The 25,479-nt window shown below is 34.4% G+C and overlaps 3 protein-coding genes across 4 annotated transcripts; 2 read left to right on the top strand and 1 right to left on the bottom strand.

Annotated features, from left to right (window-relative positions):
- The first annotated feature begins 6,036 nt into the window (after nt 1-6,036).
- LOC113729666 (uncharacterized) lies at nt 6,037-13,198 on the top strand. The gene is made up of 8 exons (XM_027253921.2): nt 6,037-6,782; nt 7,256-7,310; nt 7,497-7,554; nt 7,831-7,925; nt 8,015-8,118; nt 8,297-8,425; nt 9,119-10,539; nt 12,155-13,198. Exons 1-7 carry the CDS (start codon nt 6,652-6,654, stop codon nt 10,380-10,382), a joined length of 1,836 nt encoding a protein of 611 aa, XP_027109722.2. The 5' UTR covers nt 6,037-6,651; the 3' UTR covers nt 10,383-10,539; nt 12,155-13,198.
- Nucleotides 13,199-13,380: 182 nt separating this feature from the next.
- On the top strand, nt 13,381-15,791 carry LOC113733130 (uncharacterized). 2 transcript variants are annotated; one of them, XR_003458971.2, is made up of 4 exons: nt 13,381-13,754; nt 14,296-14,442; nt 14,626-14,690; nt 15,524-15,613. XR_003458971.2 is itself a non-coding variant. In XM_027259305.2 (3 exons), the coding sequence occupies exons 1-3, from the start codon at nt 13,422-13,424 to the stop codon at nt 15,665-15,667; spliced, it is 624 nt and encodes a 207-aa protein (XP_027115106.2). In that variant the 5' UTR covers nt 13,381-13,421; the 3' UTR covers nt 15,668-15,791. The 2 variants fall into 2 exon arrangements, 1 of the variants encoding a protein (XP_027115106.2); XM_027259305.2 differs by lacking the exon at nt 14,626-14,690 and having other exon boundaries at nt 15,524-15,791.
- Nucleotides 15,792-16,277: 486 nt separating this feature from the next.
- On the bottom strand, nt 16,278-20,634 carry LOC113733129 (cell division protein FtsY homolog, chloroplastic-like). Its single transcript, XM_027259304.2, has 11 exons — nt 20,280-20,634; nt 19,839-19,943; nt 19,434-19,507; nt 19,269-19,327; nt 19,096-19,133; nt 18,621-18,741; nt 18,432-18,500; nt 18,241-18,323; nt 17,919-17,987; nt 16,700-16,762; nt 16,278-16,598 (listed from the first exon to the last, which is right to left on the bottom strand). Exons 1-11 carry the CDS (start codon nt 20,589-20,591, stop codon nt 16,485-16,487), a joined length of 1,107 nt encoding a protein of 368 aa, XP_027115105.1. The 5' UTR covers nt 20,592-20,634; the 3' UTR covers nt 16,278-16,484.
- Between the last annotated feature and the right edge of the window lie 4,845 nt (nt 20,635-25,479).

The following is a 25,479-nucleotide window of genomic DNA, read 5'->3' as shown; positions in this document are numbered from 1 at the left end:
TAGTTCATTACTAAATCAGCTGATTCTATTTTTCCCTCAGGCGCAGGTTGACCTTCTTTAGGTTCAAAATCAAATCGTTAGAACTTGTATCTCCTTGACCTCCTTCTGCTACGTTTACTTGTATTATCTCATCCACAAGCATCCCACACTCGATTAAAATATTCCTCAATCGATCTCTCACTACCCGAACGAGATGACCATTGACCTCCTGCACTTGCTCTCGTAAAACATTGTTCTGTTCTTATTCCTCGTGAATAGAGGCCTTAAGTTATTGAATTCTATCACCTTGCATCATTAACATTGCCTTCAGGCGCTTTATATCAGTATGGGCCCTATTATTGGTATTAGTCAACTTTATCTCTCGTCGTCAATCGCTAGGACCACCCGATCAGGATACGAGTAAATTCGCTAGCAATCACAGTGTCACATCTTACGCTGTAGATCCCAACGACGAATAGGTCCTCCTGCCTGCTCCTGATAATTAAGAATTCGACAAGACCGCTCAAAATTCTCATTTTCACTGCTTTCTTCCATTCCTACGTTACAATCAAGTGTCAAGACAATAAGAAACTTAAACAAATAAAGCAAGATTCACCACCTAACACTTCAAGATTTCACACTTAAATACATGTACTTAAACCATTACAACTACACTCACTCAATCTATCTAAGCCAATTCAAACATAAACTCTGATACCACTTCTGACGACCCTACCTCCCCCTAGGGCGTACCCAAGGGTTTGGCGGACCGCTTGCCTAACTCTCACCAAAATTCATTATATTCACTCCAATAAATTCTTAAAATATCCATTCAAACCTTCAAAATAATATTTGAATTCTACAATTGAATCAAAATTCAAATTTAATTACAACCTAAAAGTAAAATGTAAGATACATCATCAAATACCAATATATAATCTGTCTGCCAAAAAATACATGTGCAAGAGGATCATTACACGCTAGTTCAACCTTATCTGCTCCGGATCTCAACTCTTATAAGGAAAACAAACTAATGGGTAAACTAGAAGTCTAGTGAGATTTCCAAACAAGCATTCAAACAGCAAATCATGGACATATTACATTTAACAACAACAATTCGAGGAAAACATTTAGAGCATTCAAGTAATAATAGCACACTTAGTAAAAGGATACGTGTTCACTTGAAACTATCATTCATTCAGTCATTCAATCTCTGTCCATTTCTTCCTTATACCTTCGACATTTAAAAATATTTGAAAATAAAAATTCCTACAGTGATCATTTCATTTAGCCAGTCATTCAGTCATTCGTTTCAATCATTGTATTTCATTCACTGGCCAGTACTCCACCCGACTTCGTGGTCGTACTTGAGTATACCAAAACAGTAGCTCAGGGTCACCAGCCTCCCGACCGAATCCACTTCTGATTCGAGTCGACTGACAACAAAGGGCAAGGAACCAATTCAGTCAATGCGATACAGTACACATGACTTATATTCATGCACAAGTAATATTCAATCATTTGATCATTGAAAATTCACATTCACTTAAGTCGAGTGCGATAAAGTACACATTTGCCTATTGAAAATTCATTTAACAATCATTGAAAATCAATTAACATTCAAACAATCATTTACTAACATTCAACATAGTCATTTATTGCACAAACATGCAAGGAACACTCACCAATGAATCACAATTGTTTCACTTCAAACTCCTGATTCATCCTCTTGGATATGCTCAATTCCTGTAATCATATAATATATCAAGAATCTAGTCGTTTCATGCCAATATAAGTGCAAAACTATGAATGTCAAAGTTTCACTTAGCAAACAAAGCAATTGCATGTTTAACCCCCATATAACTTGTCAAAAGTGCAACATTTTTCTTATTCAAATCTAGGAAGAACCTCATGCATGATAGATCAAGGTTACAAGTATAATTCGGAGCAAGGACATGTCAAATATAGCCAAAACTTGTGAAGAAAATGGGACAAGACTTTCAAAGTGCAAAGTGGGAAATGTCAGATTAGAAAACAATTTGGAGAAAACTCATTTTCTTTCGCTTAAACCTCTTGGTTTAGCTCAAAACCCATTCACATGTAAAAATCAAAGTCTTGGCAAATAATTTAGACAAAAGTATGCCAAAATCATCATGCAAAATGGAAACTCAAGTTCTCTCACTCGATCGTCCAATCAAGTAATATGTTCTCAAGTTTCTCTAGCTAAACTTCCAACTTATGTGTAAAGCAACTTCAAGAAAGTAAGTCCAAATTATCCTCAATTATATCTTAACTTTCACTCTTACTTACTTAACCAACAAGGAGAAAAATTCAGCAATATGTCCTCAAATTCTTCAAGTTAATCATTCAATATTCAACCTTAATTCCATGGCAAATTCATAGTCAATCAAGATAATACGTTATATGGCCTGTGTAGTACATATTCTAGGCATAAAAAACTATCAAATTTTGACATATAAAAAGTTCCAAGTAAACTACATCAAAACTGAAATTTTAAACCCTAAAACTGAAAATTTCAACCAAAACTGGAAAATCGCATATCGGAACTAGAAAATTCATATCAAAGCTAGAACTTCTCATATCAAAACTAGAAAACCTCATATCAAAGCTATCAAATTCATCTCAAGAATAGAAAATGCAAATCAAGGTTGGAAAATTCAATAAACTTAATAAAACCATGAAATCTTCCATGAAATCCTTCATAATCAAGTCATATGTCGATTAAATTGCAAAAATAAGAAGAAAAAGGAAAGTTGCTTAGTCTTATAACTCAAACCCCTAAGATAAGATGCAAGACGAGTTTTGTTCTTTCAAAAACTCCACCAAGAGTTTTCCTCCGAGTTTCACTCAAGATCTATCGGAATAGTTTAGGGTTAATCTTCGAATTTCTCATGGATCAAGCAAGAAATCAAAACTAGAAAATGGAGTATTTTCTCTCCCCTTTCCTCCCAAATTTCGTCCAACAAGAAGCCAAGAAGAAGAAATGGTAATAAAGGCTTGGTTTAGGATAAGAATAAAATTTAGTTTTGGTCAAGACTTCATGGTTGAGTGACAAGTGTCAAATCAAGATGTATTCCTTATCTAATTGTCTTTCATTCATTAAAATATCTAGTCCACCTCTAGTTATTTCTTAACACCTTGTAGCACAATATTTCTTTTACACAAAGCTTCTTCTAATCTTCTAAATTTAGGGTACACATCTCACTAGTCGGTCACACTAGTATAATGCACTATGAAATTTAATATGTACTAAATTATAAAAAGGGAAAAGATAAAAATCTTGACTCAACCATTAAAATCACCACAAAATTAAGGCAAATAAAGTAAAATAAAAGAAAAATATAAATAATTTTTTTTCAAAAATAAGAGAAAATATAAAATAATTTTTAGGTCCTCACATTCCTAATTTAAGTTCACCATTTTTTAGCTTAATTAATATAGTTTTGGGGTTATTTAAAAGAATATTAAGTGTCACATGACAAAATGTCTGCTCAACTTCTAGTTTTCAAATGAATGTCCATTTTGTTCATTTTAAATACTGGTTCCTTCTTCTTCCTACTTCATTTTATTAAGAAAAATTACACAAATAATTACTCACATTTATTGATCTACATATGTTTTTTTAAAACCTTCACATATGAATCAAAGCATTCATGTTTCTCACATTCTAAAAGCATTGTAATTTGAGTAAATCTTATATACAGACAGTCTATACATTTGCATAATTGGATCTATGATACATGTACAAAAGTTGAATGTTAAGTTCAAATTTTATATATTTGTCTTTCATCATTGTAATTTAGTCTCTAAGTTCATTTTAATCAGTTTTTTCGTTTGAGAAGCGCATGGACCATCATGACTCAGTAATATTAGTGATTTGATTACTCGTCTCTTACTCGATTGAATCATACAAAAGAGGAAATACTAAGTAATGTTAAATTTAATAGGATTATTAACAATGAGTAGTTGTTAAACAAAAAAGTAATTGCACAAAAAGATGAGCAAAATATTTAGAAGGAAAAAGGAAAAAAAAAGAGTCGAAGTTCGCTCTTGCCATGTTCAGAAATATATTTCTAACTATGCTTAACTTTCCTTTCAAGAAGGAAAAGAAAATTTATCCACTTGTTTTGATGACTGACCTTTTAAGAACCTTTTAACGCTGATTGGTAGGACAAAATTGGAATACTCGCACCCTGAAGGGTATAGAGACTTTCCATTTCAATGCCGAGCTAGCAAGCCCAAATCATTTGTAGGACAAATGTACTCAAGGTCAATTCCCTTAATTTATCTTGCCATTATTGCATATATCCACCAAAATTATCTTATGTATCTTTTTAATGTCCCGGCGAAGATTCCATATTCTCGAAATTTTTGCAATTTTGCAATTTTGAATCAAAATAACTTTTTTTTATATATAGTGTAAGCGAGAGGACTTAAATCCAAAACTTCTCATTTCTTCAACCACCTAATCCATTCCATCCCTCCTCCCTTATAATCAAAATAACCTTCAATATTTTGCTCCAAAAATATAGAAAACTCATTCAAACATTCCAATAAAATATATTTACTACAAGACTATTAAGGTATATAAGTTATATTACTCTCTCTTACACGTACATACATATAATTAGACATTACCGTCCAGCTAAAGATTTTTGTCTTCTCTATACTTCTTGCATGGTAATCTTTTCCTCTGTTGTCTTCGTCCCACTTGCTTTATTTTGTGGGAGGAAATGAGGAATGTATGGAAATTAACATCTGTTTTTCGGTTCGTAAAAAAAAGATGCAAATTGTAATTAAATCCACGAACTTGAGAGGTTAATTTAAAATTGGACCCTCAAAATATACATGATTCTCATTCCCCCCCCCTCCTCATTATCTAATTGGATCAACCTACTCGCATAGATTTTTTTAATATTTATCATTACGACATGATCAACATGGCAAAATTCAAAATTGAATCCCACTACATCATTCTTGGATGCACAGAGACGCATATATACCCTCATTGAAAGCAATAGTAAGAGATAAACTTGTACAAGAATAAAAAGGCAAATATATTTTAGACAAAAATGAATGAAAATTGCAATTTGTGATTCATGAGTACAAATTTTACTTATATCGATGAATTATTAATTTATTTGAAGGCATATTTGTGTTCTTCTTACTACATCTACGCCTCAAAGAACAACTCAAATTCAAACTAGGATTGCTAAATTGTTTAAGATTGTATTTCATCAAGAAAAGTTGAAAATTTTAGTGCAGATTGGTCCAAAATAGACAAATGGAGGTGGCAAATTGTGAAACATATATTCTTTGAGGAAGTATTTTTGTGATACCCAAATCAAATTTTAAACTTTTGTATGTTAAAACTTCAAATCGTGGGAAATAAAAGAAGAAGACAAAACGAAAAATTGTTTAAAATGTTTTTGACATTTTGCAAAATGAATTTTTTTGTTCTTCACTTTTAAAATAGTAACTTTACGTTCCTTACAAAATTGTATCAGTAAAATTTGCTAAGTGTACGACCACTTTTTAGCTTGTAATCAATATGTGCCCCACATGTAGCTATTTTTTATGTAGAAAAAGGTAAAATTCTACTCTTTTAGTGACAAAAATGAATACGAATTGGGTTTGATCTAACTTTGTTAGCGAAAACGAACATAGTTTAGATCATATTCTACTTTTTTAGGGGCAAAAATGAATATAATTGAGTCATTTTTTTCTTAATTACAAATGAGATTTAATATTTATACTAGTAAAAAAGTGATCGTGTGTAGGTGACATAATAGATTTACAGTAAAAAGTGTTTGAAACCTATGTTTGAATCAAATTTTACCGATTTGATTTATAAGGGACACAAAATTATTATTTTAAGAGAGAAGGATGAAAAAATTTATTTAACAAAAATGCAAAGGATATTTTGAACTATTTTCTTAAGACAAAATTACAAAAACCCAAGCAAATCCACATCATTATAGCCCAATAATAGAACTCCACACTTAGTTACCTTTTCCAGACGTTAACGGTCTATATTCATTTAGTTCTCTGCTTCCCGCGAAATTGTGTCCCCAATCAACCACCGCCTCTTCCGCCAATCTGCTAACTTCACAGCTTTCTTGAATTCTTTCAGTACTTAGCTCTAAAACCCAAATCCCCTTTTCCATCTCAAACTCCTTTATACAGCAGTCAAATAAAAGACCCAACACTGAGAAGTACAAAAATTTATTGTTTCCTTTGGGGAAGAAACTCCTTTCTTGTCACCACTTTTTTCTAGCCGTTACAGCCTTTCCAAATACATATAAAGGCGCCTAAAACTGCAAAAATACTTAGGCAACGATACAAATACCCTTTTCACAATTTTAATTTGAGCATCTTGTGCCTGCTTTTTATCGACCATCGGTGAACCTTTTTACAAGAGATTTTTTTTTAAAAAAAAAAATATTCGGCTGTATTGGCTAAAGGGTTTAGAAACTAGGTTTTAGTCTCCTTCATGTTGTGTTTATAGACTTGTGATCTTTGATTACTAAAGGCTTCGGTTTTGGTTTTGGCTTCGGCGTCATTAGATTGTCATGGTTGTGCCATTCTGTATAAGTTCTTTTGCCAATTTTGTGTTTTCTTTGTTTAACTGAGGGGAAACACCGAAGTGCTATGGAGAAAGATCAAGGGTCTGAGGCTGAAGGGGCAAATGGGGAGAAAGATAATGTAGGTTCTTCAGATGTTGCCATGGATGGTAATGGAACAGGTGAAAGTAATGATCCGAAACACCATGCTGCTTGTTGGTATTCTCTTTCCTTTATTTTGTTGTAGTATTATTTATCCTTTGCTTTTTTTTTCTTTTGAGTGCTATATTTGACGAACATAAATAAAGAAAGAGTTCCAATGTTTAATCCTGCTTCAAGATTTTTTGTTTTTTACGGGCTTTTGGGTTTCCTTTTTCTACTTCTGGTTTCTACTTTGAAGTGGAATGGGAAAAGTATCTTACTTTCAGTAGCATTGTTATCAATTACTTCTCACCTTTTGAGTGTACAATTATCATGCAAAGTTTTTGAATTTAGGTGTTTTTATGGAGGGTAAGACTCGTATTGTTAGACTGATCGGTATGTCAAAGCAACAAAAATATGTTGTGGTTCAGGAAAGAGCCTCCGTTTGTTCTTTTTCACGTAACAATGAATAAGAGGCAGGATTGAATCATTTTATTTTGTACTACCTTTCTCAAGACTTTTGTTTAAAACAACTGTTTTCTTGGGAGCAGGAGGGTTAGTGGCCCTGCAAGGAGATCCTCGAGGGGAAGGTGGACAGAGGAAGAGGTATTTATTAAACTTAGTGTTTCCGGTTCCCGTGTCTTGGTTTGAACTTAAGACTTGAATCAACTTTCTTATAGTTTGGATTGCTTATTATGCTCTTCATTTAGTTGTAGATGTGTTTTCGTATTGTTTTGGAGTTTGAGTGTATTGCTTGCAAGGGCATTAATTAGCTTTTCTCTCCCTTAACAGGATAAAATTTTACAAGATGCAGTTCAAAGATTTAATGGTAAATGCTGGAAAAAAATAGGTAATGTGCCAATTTGGGATCAATTTGTTCTGTCTTTATGATGTCAATTCACAGAATTTCCATTGTTGGCTTGAAAAATGCCATACCAACCTCACTAAGCCAAGAGAAAAAGCTTTACCTTTTGTGGTTGGACATATGTTAATTTTGTCCTGGAGGGGTGCCTGCTATGGTCTTGTCTCATACTCTTCTTTTTGCCTGCTTGCACTTCCAAACGAGCAAACCAACGACAGAAAAATATGTTTGAGTAGACTAATAGTAGTTATTGATATCTTGCAGCCAAGTGTCTTCCTGATCGAACAGATGTCCAGTGCTTGCATCGCTGGCAGAAAGTTCTCAATCCAGAACTTGTTAAAGGGCCTTGGACTAAGGAGGTTTGATCTGATATCCATTAATCGTGCTCATTAAGAAGGCAGACGATTCATTTATTTTTTCTTATGAATTTCTTATCAAAATTATACAGGAAGATGATCTTATTGTTGAGTTGGTAGGCAAACAAGGTAACAAAAAGTGGTCTGAAATAGCTAAACAACTTCCAGGACGTATAGGAAAGCAGTGTCGTGAAAGGTAGATCATATTCATTGTGCTTATGCTAATTCTTTGACTCCACAATATAGATATAATCACTTGGCTCTTTGAACCACTCACTCACTCTCATTGAAGTATGAAATCTCCAAATTGAATGCAAAGAAGCAGCCTTTCCATTTTAAACATTAGAAATATAAGCTAATTGCTGCTTATACAGGTGGCACAACCATTTGAATCCAGAAATTAACAAAAATGCATGGACCAGGGAGGAGGAATTGATTCTTATTGAAGCTCATTCAGCATATGGGAATAGATGGGCTGAAATTGCAAAATGTCTAAGTGGAAGGTAGTATTAGGAGACTTCTCCTCACAAGTGCAGCTATCGATCAGGCTATTGTTCTTCATTTGTCCTTTCTGGTTGGAGTTGATGGTAGCTAATGCCTTTGTGTCATTTGTGTCGTTATTGGATATACAGTCAAATGTTTGAAAGCAATTTTGTAGGTACTTGTTCAAGGTGGATAGATGGCCCATCCACCCCTTTGATACTCCTTGTGTAACGCATGAGTGATTGCATGTCTTTATTTTAACTTTCTAAGCTGGTTTTGTCAAATCAACATAAGTTACTATGTAGGAAGGAAGATTTGGGGGAGAACTTGTTCAATTCTTTTGGAAGGTGATATCATTTTTGGGGTCCTTTTAGGTGCTTGTTCAAGGTGGATTAGATGGAGCATCCACCCTTTTGATACTCATGTAATGCATGAATGATTGCATGTCTTTATTTTAACTTTCTGAGCTGGTTTTGTTGGATCAACATAAGTTACTATGTAGGAAGGAAGACTTGGGGGAGAACTTGTTCAATTCTTTTGGAAAGTGATATCATTTTTGGAGTCCTTGCAGAAATGGGGAACTAAAATAGGGAAATCCGTTTATCATTTTTTTTCTTTTTATTTTTCTTTGTAATCTTAAGTTGTAATGTTACTGCTTTGGTACTAGATTGGATGCATTTGTATTCTTATGTTTCTGTCTGGGCACGTTTTAGGTCAGAGAACTCAATAAAGAATCACTGGAACTGTTCGTTGAAGAAGAAACTGGAACAAAATTCATCCTATTCTGTTTTTGATCATCCTGAATTTGCTAATCCCACTCCCTGCAGTTCTAAGACAGAAGTTGGAAATGGAGGGGACTTGATGGTAAAACAGAGCTCAGGTGCAGGATTATTGGCGATCCAGAACATGAACAGTGAAGCGATTTCAGATGCTTGTTCTCTGGACTTAAATCTTGGACTTCCTAATGGAAGAGATAGTTATCTTCAAGATTCTAAAAGAGAAAATTGTAGACACCCAAGCAGGCAGGCAAGTAATTCAATTGAACCTTCATCCCCAGCTTGTACAGAGATTATACAGAACCAAGATAAGGGTGGTCATGCTATTTTAGGTGATCATTATCATATTATTCCTAGACTGTCCAAAATTTCGTCCAATGGTTTTGTCACTGAACATGTTAATGCACAATCCACATGCTACAAGGATGGGCATCTCATGAATTGCCCATCCCAGGGTTCTCCCTGTCTACATTTGCACCAGCATTTGAAGCCAGCCTGGGGTACTGATGGTGATAATAACACTATTGTAATTGGTGGTAACGTTTTTGCTGTAAGTTCTGATATGAAATATGGATGTCCACTTTCTAGGGACTGCAGAGATTTCAGCTATATGGGCCATTCTAAGAGTTCCCATTCAATCGTTCCAAAAGACGTAGTTAGTGAGCATAGTACTATTAGCAGAATGTACAAAAACTTTGTTGGAGGAAGCTATTATGGGTTGTGCTATGAGCCACTCCAGGAGAAGGATCTCAAGGTTTTCCTTTCAACTGGTAGATTTCCTAGTACTGACAGCTATATTAGGCAGCCATCAACTTCTACTACCCTCATGAAACCATATATTCTTGAAAAGAGGTCATATGTTGTTAGTAGTACAAAGTCCATATTGAGGAGGGCAGCGATGAGTTTTGAAAATACACCATCTATTATAAGAAAACGAAAGTTTCCAAGCTCCTTTCAAGCTAGCAATTCCAAAAACATGGATAAATTTCTCACGACTGTTGAGGGACTTGATTCTTACAATGAGAGGTTGCCAGGATCACATGAGTTTCCACCTGCTGGTGGAGATAACCAACTTCCATTGTTGAGGGAACTCTATGCTTCACAAAGGATGCGGAAGTTAAAAAATTCTTCTGGCATAAGTTCTGTGGGGAAATGCTTGAAAGATGCTTTTGATGATGTATGGGATAAAAGAAAGTCCTAATACGAGCATTTTGGCTGATTTTAATTTCTCTTTGTCAATCAAGAATGAGATAGCTTACCTGGCTCCTTATTCTTCTGGAATTGTATACATGTAGTCAGAAGATTAATCCAAGATTTCTACTCAGTCAGCACAGGACCTTTGCACATTGGACTTTTTGGTCAGTGTTATATTCTTTTCACTGCAATGATGCATACCCATGCTTGTTCACTTGTTAAATTGCTTCCTGAATTATGCTTTCCTTTATTGAAGAACTATATGGGTGATATCAAATAGACATCTAAATATCTAATATGATATGTGTAATAGATAAAAATCTACAAGAGTTTGATAGTACATGTTGCAAAATGCTTATTATGGAAATTAATGTTCATGAATGACAAATATCTAGTTCTAGACTAAATTGGTTTAAAAGTTATATTTAATTCTGTGTTTCCAGTTTAATTATCTACCACAGATTTTAGTCTCGCTGGTGATAGCCAGTAGGCAAATATAGGATAATTCAACTAGTGAATGGAAATAACAACGTGAAATGTGTGAACTACCTTATAAAAGTTGTTCTGTACAGGTCGTTCTCAGGTAGCAGATTGGAAACATGCATGAATTTGTAGATTTCAATTTGCATGAAGCTCTTTTTTATTTTTGTTTTCATTTTACTATTATTGTTATTACTGTTATTAATATATTAACAAAGAGGATCAACAGTGGGACTCCACTTATCCCTTTGTTGACTCAAAAACATAACCTCTAGGTCACACATGAAGCTTTGAAACCAATCAAGCTAACCATCACTGGTATGGGAAATTGTGAGGTACTACTTGTCCTAATATTTTCCAGATGAAAAGGGTAAGGTTAATGTCTGCATTACTTGTGACTGGTGACAGGAAAAGTTTAGGCACTTCCTTCTTTTAGGATCAAGGAAAACAGATGCTTGAGTAGACGTTGGGTTCAGTAGAATGAGGAACCTTTTCAAGGAAATGTAAATCACCAGGCACTCCTCGTTGCTTAGCTCTCACTGAAGCAGCAAAGCTATAGTTGGAGGCTTGGAGCATAAAACTGCGTTCCATAGTTCTAGGAACCCCAGTAGAAAGAGAACAGAGGATATAGCTATAGCATCAAGTGAATATTCAAACAGTTGCTGGAAATTGATGCATTGCAAAATCTCTCATTACGTTCGGTCTAATCCATCTTCTTATCACAGATGGAGATCCAAGACAAACGTCAACATCATAGAAAGAACAGCATATCTTTGCTTGCTATTGTAACCGTGTCTTATTATATATATCCCCAATCCACATATATGGCTCTTTGATATAGTTTCTGCTCTTCTGAGTGAAGCATCCGCTGGCATATTTTCTGAAATATGCAGTTATACGAGGGCAAAGAATATCTTCTTTCCTTTTCCTTATCACTTGACAGTTTATAGTTGTTAGTGACATTATGTTCTCTATCTGACAAATTTTCGCTTAATACTATGAGAGACTTGTAAACTTTTGTGGCTATATATGGGATCTTATACCTGTATTGATTGGTTTTAGTATATGAGATATAATAGAAAAATTGTCTGTGAAGTGGAAAGTCTAAGGTTGTGTGCTTACTCGTCCATATTAAGAATTTTAGGAATGAGTAAAGTACTCTTGTTGATGGACTTCAGTGAAACTAAAAGTGGCAGGAGAGTAAGAAAGTGACATAGTAGGCGTTCATTATTATGATCCTTAACATACATTTTACTTCTAGTTACCTGACCTGGCTTTCTCCATTCTTTTCTTATGCAGGTAGCTTAACATAAATTGAGAATAGAAAACAGCAGGCTATATACAACATACTCGGTGTGATTCAGGGATATAAGCAGCACAGCTTTCTTTGCATGAGTTGGAGAATGCAAGAGTAAAATTACAAAACAAAATTTGCTGATTGAGAGCTAATACAAAAATCTTTTAGCTTTTGATCTTCCTGACCGAGATACTCGTCTTCCTCATTTAGACACACAGGGTGGATACTCCTCTTCTTTTTTTCTTTTTTTTTTTTAACAAAAAAAAAAAACCATTTTCTGTTAAAGTGTGAGCCAGGTATTACTGCATAACTGATGAAGGCAACTGAAAGAGGGGGTGAACTTATGAATGATTCAGGTTTTCTCATTCATCTTTTGAACAGTTTATCACCTATGCCTGATCCCGAGTGCTATCCAGTTTTCAGCAGATTTGAGTGGGACAGGCAAGCTTAAAACACAAATTGATACATTTCCCTCTGAAAATATTACATATGTTTACTTGAAAGTCTTCAAGGCACTCGGTGGCATTTTGTGAAGGATAGTCATCAATTTGTCCTTTTAAATCAACACTTGGTTTATGCTTTTGTTTAGGACAGAAAGTGATAAGACTTGGAAGAGTTAAAACTGAGGACAAATGTGCATGTTACAATGAAAGTTTATGTCAGAAAAGAAGAACTTCCATGGTTCCGAAATGCTGTAGTTTGTTTTGTACAGGACTTTATAGTCTTGTGACAAATGCTACCCTATTTCGGAAACCATTTTGCCTTTCTCTTTTCATTGTCTTTATACCTGATTAATGAAATGTCGAAACTAAATATGGATATCTAGAAACAGGTTCACTTTGGATGGATGGATGGATGGATGACTCAATGAGGAAGTCTATCTATGATCGTCCCTTTTTTATGTAAATTGGAAATGAGAATAATTGAAATTCATGAGTGTATAAATATATGCACATAAAAGTGCTAATATTAGGGTAATTCATAATTTTGTCCACAAAATCAAATTTTTTACCATTCATGAACATTAAACCATACCCCATTTACAAATCTCGAAAACAATTACACCTTATTTATGAATTTTAATTCTTCCTAATTCCCTTTTTTTTCCCATATTTTCCCAAACAAGGGAAAAAATAACATGCTAATATGTGTATGAAATTACCAAATTTTCCCAACTTTAATAGTATAACGTTAAAAAGAAAAAGTTTACCCAAATTTTTATTAGGCAAGGGTTACGAAAAAAGAAAAAAACACTGAAGAGCATCATGTATGAGCTGCCACTATTCCAATAATATTAACAGTAGCGTTAAGCGAATCTTCCCTAGAGTCTGGGCGACGGAGGTGCACGGAATGGACAAAAACAGGCAACAGCCCAGCTCCGCTTCCGCCTCCAGCGTCGCAGATGACCATCCATCAATTTCCAAAGACATCAATGCAGAAGCTCTTGCAATGCTTGACAAGTTCTTCAAATTCTCTACCCCCATCCCACCTAATCTTAGCCATCCTGATGCTTATTCTGACCTCTTCCGCAGCTGCCTCAAGGTCCAATCCATTGAACGGGGCAAAATCTCCTGCCTTCTCACTGTCAAACTCCCAATTTTGGTAATACAGAGAAGGATTACTATTACTAGCTAAAACCCGTTTGACCCTTTTGATTGTTCTCTCTATTTTCTTCGCTAAATTTCAGTATCTTTGATTTTTGAAAGCTGTAGTATTGTTTAATTGCTGTCAAAATGCAACAAGTTTAACTGGAAAATCTTAGTTGACTTGGGCCGATCAGTTCTTGGCTGCGAAAACTGTTTGATGATTATGTTAAATTTGTGATCTTGGTGGCTTTCAAAAGTCAAGAATATAAATGGATGGATGATGGAATTGAGAATTTACCCAAAAGCTCCAAGCTTTTTGGAGTTCTATTGTGTTTGGCACATTTCTTCGCTTTATTCAGAGGAAAGAAAAAGGAGGCCTAGAATAGTTGCCTTTGCAATGCGAGTGACATGAGTGTATGGGACTTTACAAATGATTCTAGATAATTGATGTTTCTGGATGATAAAAATTTCCTAGACCATTGATGTTTCTAGATAAATGTAATTTTCCACGACCAACATTTCAGATTACAGATTGCTTCGGTTTACTCCATTTGTAGAATATTTATGGTGGAATGCACGGCGGAGCAGTTGCATGTGTGGCAGAATTGGTGTCGCATGCTTGTGCTAGAACTGTAGTAGGAAAGGATAAGGAGATCTTTCTTGGAGAATTGAGCACATCTTATCTCTCCGCTGCTCCTAATAAGGTAAATTTTCTGCTTTAAACTTCTTTACAGTCTTAAATAGGTTCTGAGTTAGCAGGGATGATGATGTCCTTGTTTCTTTTTATTCTTTGAAGTATCATCTACATATCTAGATTAAGATATTGGTGTTTCTGTTACGTGCTTGTTCTATATTCGAATTTGAAGTATCTGAAAACTTATTTCTAGGTGCATAGGTAGGATTATTAGCACCCAGCATTTCCCGGATACTGTAGCAATTGGAACCTCATCCAGTGGGTTTGCCTTCACATTCTCAATGTGACTGATTTTTACATTAGACTCTGCATAAACTATCTACCTTATCTTCAGATCCTTAAAGCATCTAAATGAGAGACCATTTAGGATACTTCAAGGATCATTTGCATCCTGTTTAGATGTTGTTTTTGATTAATTTGATGATTGCTGATATACGTAGAGAGTTGCATGATTTGCAAAGGCTACAAGACTCAGTGACAGGCTGCTTTTCTTTAGATGTAAATGTGACCATCAGTAAGGGAATATTATCCTTTGTAGTTCAGATTGATAACGCAACTCTTTTTATAGAGATGTAGTACATTATAAGCACTCACAAAATTTGATTGCATCATAAACATTTCTCTTTTCTTTTTCCTTTCACAGAGAGGGGACAGATTTTTTTTCTTTCGTTTTTCATGCTTGTGTGCTTGGGCAGTTTGGGGGAACAATTGCTGACATTTTCCTTTTGCTGCTTTGAAAAGATGTACCTCTATTCAACAATCAAACCCATTTTTGTGAACACATTAGCAAGATCTAAAAGTTTTTTAAAGCATGTCCGCTTCATTCATTGGGTAATTGCCCAAGAAATTTAGGTAGAGAAGAATTGTCAGATCATATAAATCACCTAAACCAGCTGATGATGCCTCATCTTTTTGTTGGTAGTCTTTTCAAGCCTTGAAATGTGATACATATGCAAGCATGATCAAGGGTTTGCCATCTTTGATATGGTTGTTGGCTAATGATGTCACTCATGCATTACTCTTCTTGGATTAGGTTTATCTTCATAAAATTTGTATCCACGTAAAAGTTGAAGTGTTTTCTTTCTCTACAGGCTAATGTGATTGTTGATGGATCTGTGGTAAGGAGCGGAAGAAACCTGACAGTGGTTGCAGTTGAGTTCAAAATTGAGGAGTCAGGCAAATTGGTTTACACTTCTCGTGCAACCATATACCACCTGCCTACTGCAAGATTGTGAATCATATTTGTTCAGCAAATTACAAATAAGCATCTTACATGAATTTTTCTTGTAGTTGTTGCCTGGCATACTGTTCAAAATTCTACCATCCGTAACTATTGAAGATAGATTTAATTTGTTGGAAGCATGTGGATAAAAAGCAAGTCTTTGTATTCTAGCTTTTATTTTGCTCTTTTGACTTTAGAACATTGCAGAAACTAATACATGCAATTGTATTATGGGATTCTCCTGCTTATGTGCCAGACTAAAAGATTTTCTCATCAGACTATGCTATTAGAAATGACTGAGGAAGAAGGTTTCAGAACTTGTTAAGCTCAAAACCCAAATTTCTTTATCTTTAAATAAATACTTGAACCAAGTTCAGACTATGCTATTAACAAGTTCAGACTATGCTATTAGAGATGGAGTACACTTGCATGGGATATGCAAGTGTACATGCAATATATAGGTGTTGTTAGAAAGGCAAAAGCTATTCTTTGAAAGAGAGAAGGAAATCTTACAAGATGCGTGAATATACTAGAGATTGCATTTCCTAACATTTGGATGTAGAGAAAGCGACTTTGGAGAACAGCAGAATTAACTAAGCCGGTAGACAATCAGTACAAGACTATTCGGCTAAATATCTCATCTCCATGTACGATAATTCAGATGAAAGATTTGGATCATCAGCATCCTAACAATTTTTCAGACTCAAATAAATTGACAAGATATCAGAAGTAAAGACTCGAATGTATCTGTGTGGGAAAGAGCATCTGATCCTTGAAGACAAAAAAGCAGTTACACATATTTAGTATCAAGTCCTTACCCTACTAGGCTCTCAAGGAAATATTGCATTGACAAATGCCTCAGCATCAAAAGGTTGGAGGTCTTCAACCGTTTCACCAACACCAACAAATTTCACAGGAATTCCAAGTTCATCAACTACACTCACCTTCAGCAAGGATGTAACATCATTAGTCCACCGCATATAGAGAAGAGCTGTGATAGAGATGACTGAATTGGGAAAATTTCAGCTAATGAAAGTAAGTGTACCACACAGCCACCTCTGGCAGAACCATCAAGCTTTGTTAATATTAAACCAGTTACTCCAGCAACCTGGCACCAAAATTTAGTCCAATCGCAAAAGTAAGATTCGGTGAACAGACAGGATGTATAGACACGCAAGAGAAAAATAAACTGGACTCTCTAATCCCCCTTAAGAATGCTTGGACTCAGTTTGATTAGAGAATCAAAGATTCAGCTTTTAAGAGCAACCCTTCTCACCCATCCCTTATCTATAAAAAAGAGAAAAGAAAACTGCAAAGGTTGAGAGGAAAGCGTTTAAGAGAAGCTGTATAACCCAAGCCTGCATATATAGTCTCATTTTAAACCCAGCAACATCATTCTGCTTGAAGAATGTCTAAAACAAGTTGACTAACCCATCTTCATGATTGAATTATTCTTCAAAACTGCAGTTTTTCAGTTCATTTAGAAAATATTGTATTCTAGAAAAGATTCCAAAGTAATCACATCAGTCCAATCAGTGTAACCAGGTCAACAGTTATTAGTTGTACTACATATCGAATAATATAGGTTTAGCCTATCTAGAAAATCCATGTCCAATCACTTTAAAGCCTCATAACCTGAAATCTACACCCAGGAAATTGAGGTCAAAATAAATGGTCATCTCACTCAAGCAGTCATGCTGATGAAGGGCTAACCTCCTTCTGGCTCAACATATAAAAAAAAGAAAAAGAAAAAGAACTAATTTAAGATCATCAAAATCTGAGATGATATAATTTATTCAGAGAACTTGGACAATTATGATATTGCAGTACTCAAAATTACTATAGAATCATCTTGACTAAATTTCTACTTTGAGGAACAAAACATGCTCCTTAGACTAAGATTTGCAACAAATTAATGATGCAATAGGTGCTTTAATCCTATTGGTAGTAGGAAACCAGATGGAACGCATGAAGTTTTCATTTGTATGCATTCCCTCCATGTCCTCATATTTACTGGAATATCTTGAAAAATCTTTCAGGCTACCACTACAACCCGAAACCAGCTGATAAAATGAGCAAATATCGCAACCCTAAGTTGCACACATGATTATACAAAAGGAAGAATTCTACAAAGCAAGCATACTTTTGCATATGCTGCGAAACAGGCAGTCCGAGGTCAACAAGAGTTTATCACATTCCATTAAAATAATCTGGGGTAAGTGCGCATGAGGTTCCATGGTGTGAAAGATGAAGGACAAATTTACCTCGTTAAATTCTCTTGCTTGTTGAAGCATATTTAGACCAGTTGTCCCATCCAGTACAAGAAGGATTTCCTTCAAATTTATGAAGTAATTATAAATCAAGTTAAGAGTCTGGAAATTGCTAAACAACAGAGAAAATAATTCAAATTTGCTTGTATCAAAAGGGCAAAAAAAGTTATAATTCACTACGAAACCAATATATGATCCCAAAGGAAAAAAGCAATCTTAGAGATTCTCAGAGAGAGAGAGAGAGAGAAACATTCATCAGAATGCAGAACATTTCATCCTAAGATTGATCTTTAAAAACAGAACAGGGGAATCTTACGTTGGGTGCACCAGGTATTATTTTGCTTAAAGCTTTCTTGCAAGCCACTAATTCTTCCATCAAGCTATAATTTGTATGCAGCCCTAGAAAGAACAAAAACAAGATTGAATGATAAGTCTACTTTATCTTGCATTTTCTGACAATTAACTGAATGATTTTTGAAAGATAAATGATCAATTTTATGTACTTACGCCCAGATGTGTCACACAAAACAACATCATAACCCTGTTCCTTCCCTCTTTTCACAGCCTGTGAAAGAACTACTCAGGAAATACTTCAAACTCAGGAGTTAGGGTTAATCACAAGATAAGTTCTGCATGATATCGGACAGGGCATAAATGACAAAGTAGATCTGTTACACTAGGTAATGTATTGTTTACCTGTAGCTGCCTTGGCATGCTCTTTTTCAGCAACAACTATCTCACAACCTGTCCTTTCAGCCCAAATCTCCAGTTGATCACTTGCAGCTGCTCTAAATGTATCACCTGCTGCCATTAATATCTGACAGAGATTTAAAGCAGAGAAAACAAAATAAGAACCTTTGCTAAAAAAGCCTATTCTTTACGGTTCAGAATATTCTGCTTGAATATCTGGACCCATGTCTTTTAACTCCAATAAAGTAAAAGATAGGTAATTGGAAAACAACAAATATTCCCATCAAAAACCATTTGTTCGGTGTAAAATCTTCCAGAAAACAAAATGGAATGTTGGAAACCAAAATAGAACTTAGAAGAGTAAGGGTGGGTAAGAGAAAGAGAAAGTTATAACAAATATATGCACATCAGTACACTTTTGTTCAGTTACAACGACAAAGCAGCAAGCTAAAATGAGAGAGAGAGAAAGCAGAGAACTCACCTTGGTACCTTCTTTCTTCAATCTATTTGCGAGCTTTCCTGCATTCAAATTTCATGATAATCAGTGCACCAGCGAAGATAGCTCTTATATGTTAATTCCCTCTTTCAACCTAGTGATCAATTATACATCCCTCATTACTCACTTTTGCTCTTATTGCCTTAAGTCTGTCTTACCAAGAGATGTTGTCTTCCCACCCCCATTGACGCCAACTACCATTATCACAGCTGGTTTCCTAAGAGTTCAAGCCACGAACAAATATCAACTGAAATTGAGATTACATTTGAACAAAAAGATAAAAGAAAAATAGCTCAAAGAACCAAATGCAAACAATATCAAACCTATATCCAAGTTGAAGCTCGGTTTTGGGTGCTTTACTAGTTAAGAAATTCAAGATGCTCCTCTTCAAAGCAACCTACAACAAACAGCATTCCACCATGACAAAGCTTAAAGTACTTAATGTTGTACTTTATCTCAGACAGAACTCCATTAGTAAGAATTCATGCTCAATCCCATCTCTCAGTCTCCCAATTATTGAAGACAACATGAAACCAAATTGAATTGCTGACGTCTCAAAACCCTTTTTGGCATACAAAAGTCGAAATAATATACCCTCCATTTGCAATTCGGTTCTCCAACATTGGCAAGTGAACAAGGCATATGAGTTGAGATACCATTAATCTTTTAAACAGTGCAATATAAAGCAAAGTATTCTACAACAACCATAACATTAGCAGTAAAATTACTTTTATGTCGCTTCCTGATTTGAGCTTCCCTCCGTATATATCATCTCGCAGACTTTCCACGATCTTTATAGTAATCCTTGGCCCAAAATCGGACACCAACAATGCCTAAGAAAACACAAAAGCCAATCCATTCAATACACAATTAATCGCAACCAAACAACTTAAACTTCAGGTTTCAAAGTTTTCAGAATAACAACTCAATAATATGACTTTAGACAAACTCAATCCTAAAAACAGCCATTTTTTAAGCCAAACCATAGACTAAGCTAATTATTATCCAATCTTGTTGAATTTTCTTCAACAATTGTTCCCAGTAAATATATCATTAACTGGGAAGCTATCCAGAATGCATAATAAAGCCCATTTCATCAAGAATACCAGAAGCAAAAGATCACATTTTTAATATCTTCAAGAAATATCAAAATAACGAGTATTTAAGACCTCTTCAAGCTCATCAAGAACCCGGTCAGTATCAGAGAGGTTCCAATAGAGTAAAAGCTCATCAATTACAGCCAAATTGTCTCGGGTTTTCGAGAATCCAGAGAAGATTTTCTCCACATCACTCTTAGCTTTTTCTTTAATTAAACGACCTAGTTTGGTGAAGAATCCTGTTTGACCAGCTGAGCATTTGAACCGGGATTCTTTGGTTCGAGATAAAGGGTACCGGGAGGAGGGATGGAGGGCGGAAGATGGTTGTGAAAGCAGAGGTTTAGAGGTCTGTAATGGACAGAGCTGAGGAAGCGAAGCAGCCATTTTTTTTTTCCCTCCGCGCTATCAGCAGAACAGTACTGCTACGGATAAAATCACATAATGACATAATGTTCCGGAACGACGTCGTGCTTTCTCACCTTCTATTCATTTTTCTGCTTCTTTTTGTTTTTTCCCCTTCCTTTTTCTTGCTTACTCTTGTTTGGACAGGAGTTTATTTGGATAATTTATTTGAGATAATTACTGTAACACTTTTTGTGATGTAATGTATGTGAGATAAAAATGTGATTGGGAAGATAAAAAGATGATAAAAATTTGTGAAGTAAATTATTTTATTTCAAATTATCTCAATCGAAACACACTTATGTATTAGTATTTTGTATGGATAGAGAACCAATCATTTTATTACCTTTATGCTAACGAAAAGGAAATTAAAAGAGGAAAATGAAGAACATTTTTTTTAATCTCCACTTGATGGAGCATTTAACTTGTATTTCTGTAATCAAAATCCTATCGAGAAAACAAATATTTTTTTAGTTTCAACATATAAATGAATCAGCTTGTCTAGTCTGTAGGACAAAAGTTATTAATTAAAAAATAAATCCAATTCTTTTTTTTTTTTTGTGTCTAATGGTAATAATTTATATTACTCCTATCCTGTGGAGAGATGGAGGAGACCAAAACTTTCAAATAATTTGTAAATTTATTTAAAAAATTCAAACTTTCAAACGAAATTTGAGAATATGACCTTTCAGTTTAAGCTTACAATGAATTTAAAGTGTCCAAAATATTTCTCTCTCATTCTTTTTTTTTTTTTTTTTTTTGCTGACGGAGTGGGTGTCCGGGTCAATCCTTACAGGATCCGACTAATCCCACTCCGGCCCGGGAGTAGAGACCCCTTCCCCCCGAACACGGTAACCGCTGGGACTCTATCTCTGGTAGGGGAGTTGGACAACAACTTCCAAGGGGCTGTCGTGACCAAACGAGCTGCCCAGGAAGGGCATTTCTCTCTCATTCAAGTAGAGTAAAGTGAACGTTTCATTCAAGTAGATCGAACATTCTAAAGTGAACAAGTCATCGATATGTCTCAAGAACAAATCCTATAATTCTTCTGCTTTGATCAATTTAATCTTGGGCATCGTTCTACTCCTCGTTAGAGCTTTAATTTGTCTGAGCTTTCTCTGACTTTTAGGTCCCTTTATATATTTGGTTGAGCTCAGCATTTAAGAGAGTCTTTGCAAAACATCTCCTTGCATAAAAATAGAGCAGAATTATGAAACTTTTGCAATTGCTTGATTAATATAAGGTTAGAGATTGTTGCAATGTTGATATGACTTTTCTTGACGTATCTAAACCTCACAATTAATTTCCCTCTCATAAGCAAGACTGAAAACTCGAAATATGAACGAAAGAAACACAAATGAAACATCTTTGTTTGGATTGTATTTTTTGAATTTTTTGTAAAAAAAATTACTTTAGCAATTTGATATATGTAACATAAAATGTTAATTGAAAAATGTATTCACAGAAAATATAATAATTTTTTTTTAAAAAAAATTGCAATCCAAACGCGCTGGTCCAAAACACTGGTGATGGAATTGTGACATTATTCCAAAAGCACAACACAGCGGACTGGACTGACTACCCTCACTAATGATGTTATGATGATGAGAAAACACAAAGTATATACAAAAAGTGTGGGAAATTACAGGGTATGACTGAAGGGCGGCTACTTTTTGCTGGTACATTTGTAGTGTCTTTGTGGAAGCTTACTCTAATTTTAGATAGAAATTTATCCCTTCTCTATCACTTGGATAACAACGACGATGATTTAGTAATAAAAATGCTAGGAGCTTTTACAATTGACCTTTCGCTCAAAACTCATGGCATATAAATATATATATGGATTAATCTTCTATACACTTACAATATATGCACTTTTATCATTTGATGTATGACATATAATCTGAATTTGAATTTAAAATTCAAATTTTACGTACGTGTCATGCATCCAACTGTGATAGTGTATACACGCAACGGATCTTCTATCTTATACCCTGTGCCACTCTCTATCTCACTTTTTATTATATTGCTATTTCTCCTACATAAACATCATGTTTTAGTTCTTTTTTGTTTCCTTAACATTCAATAACAATTAGTTGAATAAAAAATAAATACAATAGGTTCAAAAAAGTAATATATAATAGAAAATTAAAAAATACAGTAGAAAATTCATAAAAATCTCATTTTTTATGCATTTTAATTTTTTGAGTTTGTTAAATTTTGTGTATTACTTAGTTGAATAAAAAATAAATACAATAGGTTCAAAAAAGTAATATATAATAGAAAATTAAAAAATACAGTAGAAAATTCATAAAAATCTCATTTTTTATGCATTTTAATTTTTTGAGTTTGTTAAATTTTGTGTATTACTTAGTTAATAGTTATTGAATATTAAGGAAACAAAAAAGAATTAAAATATGATGTTTATGTAGGAGAAATAGCAATATAATAAAAAGTGGAACAGAGAGTGGCACAGGGTATGGGACAGAAGATCCGTTGCGATGTATACACTGTCAATGTATATAAGATTTACTATATATATATATATATATAGTATAATAAGAAATTCCTCAACAACCTGTGGAAAACATTGAAGTCAGTCAATCGAATACAGTACATTAAAAGCTTTGGCTTAATTACAAATTGCCCTCCCGCAAATCATGAATTAGTAGCGAATTACGTCTTGTATTTATACAAAACTTACAAATTACGTCCTAATGACTAAAGGTCAAATTTACACGGTCAAAAAGACAATAACACCCTCGATGTGGGAAAATTGGATCGTAACACTTTTTTTTTCATTTTATCTTTCTTTTTTTCCTCCTTTTCTTTATTATGTTTAGTTTATTTTTCTTCCCCTCTATTCCTATTATTGCATAAAAATTTCAATAATAATATGTTAAAGAATTTCCTTTTATAGTACTAAAACGATTTAATCGTCATGAGTTATAATAAGAAATTAAAATGCACTAAAAAAGAAATTAAAAAGCGTGTATTTATATAAGAAATTTAGGTATTTCACATTTCTATTAACAATTTCTTATGAAGTATTAATTGTTATCTAAATGTCATGATGCATTACTTTTCAAAAATGCAAAAAATTACACAATGGATTTTTATGAAATATATACTTTTTAATTTTATAGTAATTTATGATAATTAAACTTTTTACATAGCAAAAATGTTTAGTTAAGCCTAAAATGAAATTGCTACCAACCTCTTTTTTAAAACAAAATTAGTACGCAGCTAATAAAACAACTACGTAGTAAGAAATTATTAGTATAAATTTGACATATTTAAAATTTTAAAATAAAGTGGATGCTTTTTAATTTCTTATTTGACAATTAAATATTTTGAGCTACAAAATATAGATATGTAAACAACCTTGAAAGAAATTTCCTTAGCACATTAATGCCAAAATTTGTATTTTGCAATAGGAGTAGAGGAGAAGGAAAAAAAATCTAAACATAATAAAGAAAAGGAAGAGAAGAAGAAAGAGAAAATGAAAAAGGACAATTTTCCTACAGTGAGGGCATTATTATTTCTTTCTACTCAATAAATTTGATTTTTAATCATGAGGAGATAATTTTTAGGTTCTATAAATACAGAAGTTGTGGAAAACAACTTCTACTATAGTTTGTAAAAACTTTATCCTCTATTGTCAACTCTAATCAGTCAATAGATATACATGGATATTTGTTTCATGGTACCTTTTTTTTTGGTAAGAAAATGGACTATATATTGAACAAACTTAAGTTATAGGTACAAAACGAGGGAAGCAAATTCCCTTAAGATCTGCATCTACTAAATTTCTCATAGCATGAGGAATATTGTCATAGCATACAAAATTTATATCTTGTTGAGCACCCAGTTTCGCCAATCTGTCAGCACACTGGTTTGCTTCTCGGTAAGCATGTCTAAGTGTGATTTTGGATAGAGCAGAGATCAAGAACCTGCAATCAGAGATAATTGAAGCATACTCATGAGTTGAGGTATCTGCAGATTTAAGCAAGTCTAGAGCAGTTTTAGCATCAACTTCATATTCAACATTTTGCAAGTTAAGAAAGGAAGCTAAGAATAGCCCATCCCTTATCCCCCGCAACTCAGCAAGTATATTGGTAGTGTGTCCTAGTTTTCTGCTAAACCCAGCTACCCAGTGTCCTAGGTGATTTCTGATCAAGCCACCTAATCCAGCTAGACCCGAATTCCCTATGGAAGACCCATCAATATTGATTTTGAAACATGAAGGTTCAGGGGGAATCCAGTTAATGAGTACTTCTATTCTAGGATGTACTGTGTTCTGAATAGGTCCTAAAAAGGAGTATACAGCCACCATTGCTAGAGTGTTGTGCAGAATGGAGAAGAGGTTAAATGGTTCAAAAACAGCCTTGTTTCTGGCAATCCAAAGATTCCAGCAGGCAAAAGAGATAACAGCACCCCAGGGGATTCCATAAAATGGAGAAATATGCTTGGACAGACAACCAGTTTTAAGCCAAACTGTAAAATCCAGATCAAAGGAGGTGGGAATGTTGAGGCTTTGCCAAAAGGAGAAAGCATGGGGGCAATATCTAAGAACATGAGCTGAGTCTTCACAGGAATGGTTGCAGCGAGGGCAAGAAGAGTCAAAGATGATATTTCTCTCAAGGAGAAAGTGCCTTAGAAGGCAGTCTGTTTTGACAAGCTTTCATGGGACTTTGATAACAGTTGAAATGATATAAAGTTTCCCAGGTTTCCAATTGGCTTTATCTTTAAATCCAAAATTTTGTTAGATCCCATTTTCAAAAATGCAATCGTCCAAATTGTGTCACGCTATTTAATGAGATGATGTGATACAATTTGAAAAATTGAATCTTTGAAAACATCATCTAGC

Source organism: Coffea arabica, chromosome 2e (assembly GCF_036785885.1).
Source record: "Coffea arabica cultivar ET-39 chromosome 2e, Coffea Arabica ET-39 HiFi, whole genome shotgun sequence".
In the NCBI taxonomy this organism is placed as follows: domain Eukaryota; kingdom Viridiplantae; phylum Streptophyta; class Magnoliopsida; order Gentianales; family Rubiaceae; genus Coffea; species Coffea arabica.
This window is presented reverse-complemented; position numbering and strand designations above follow the sequence as displayed.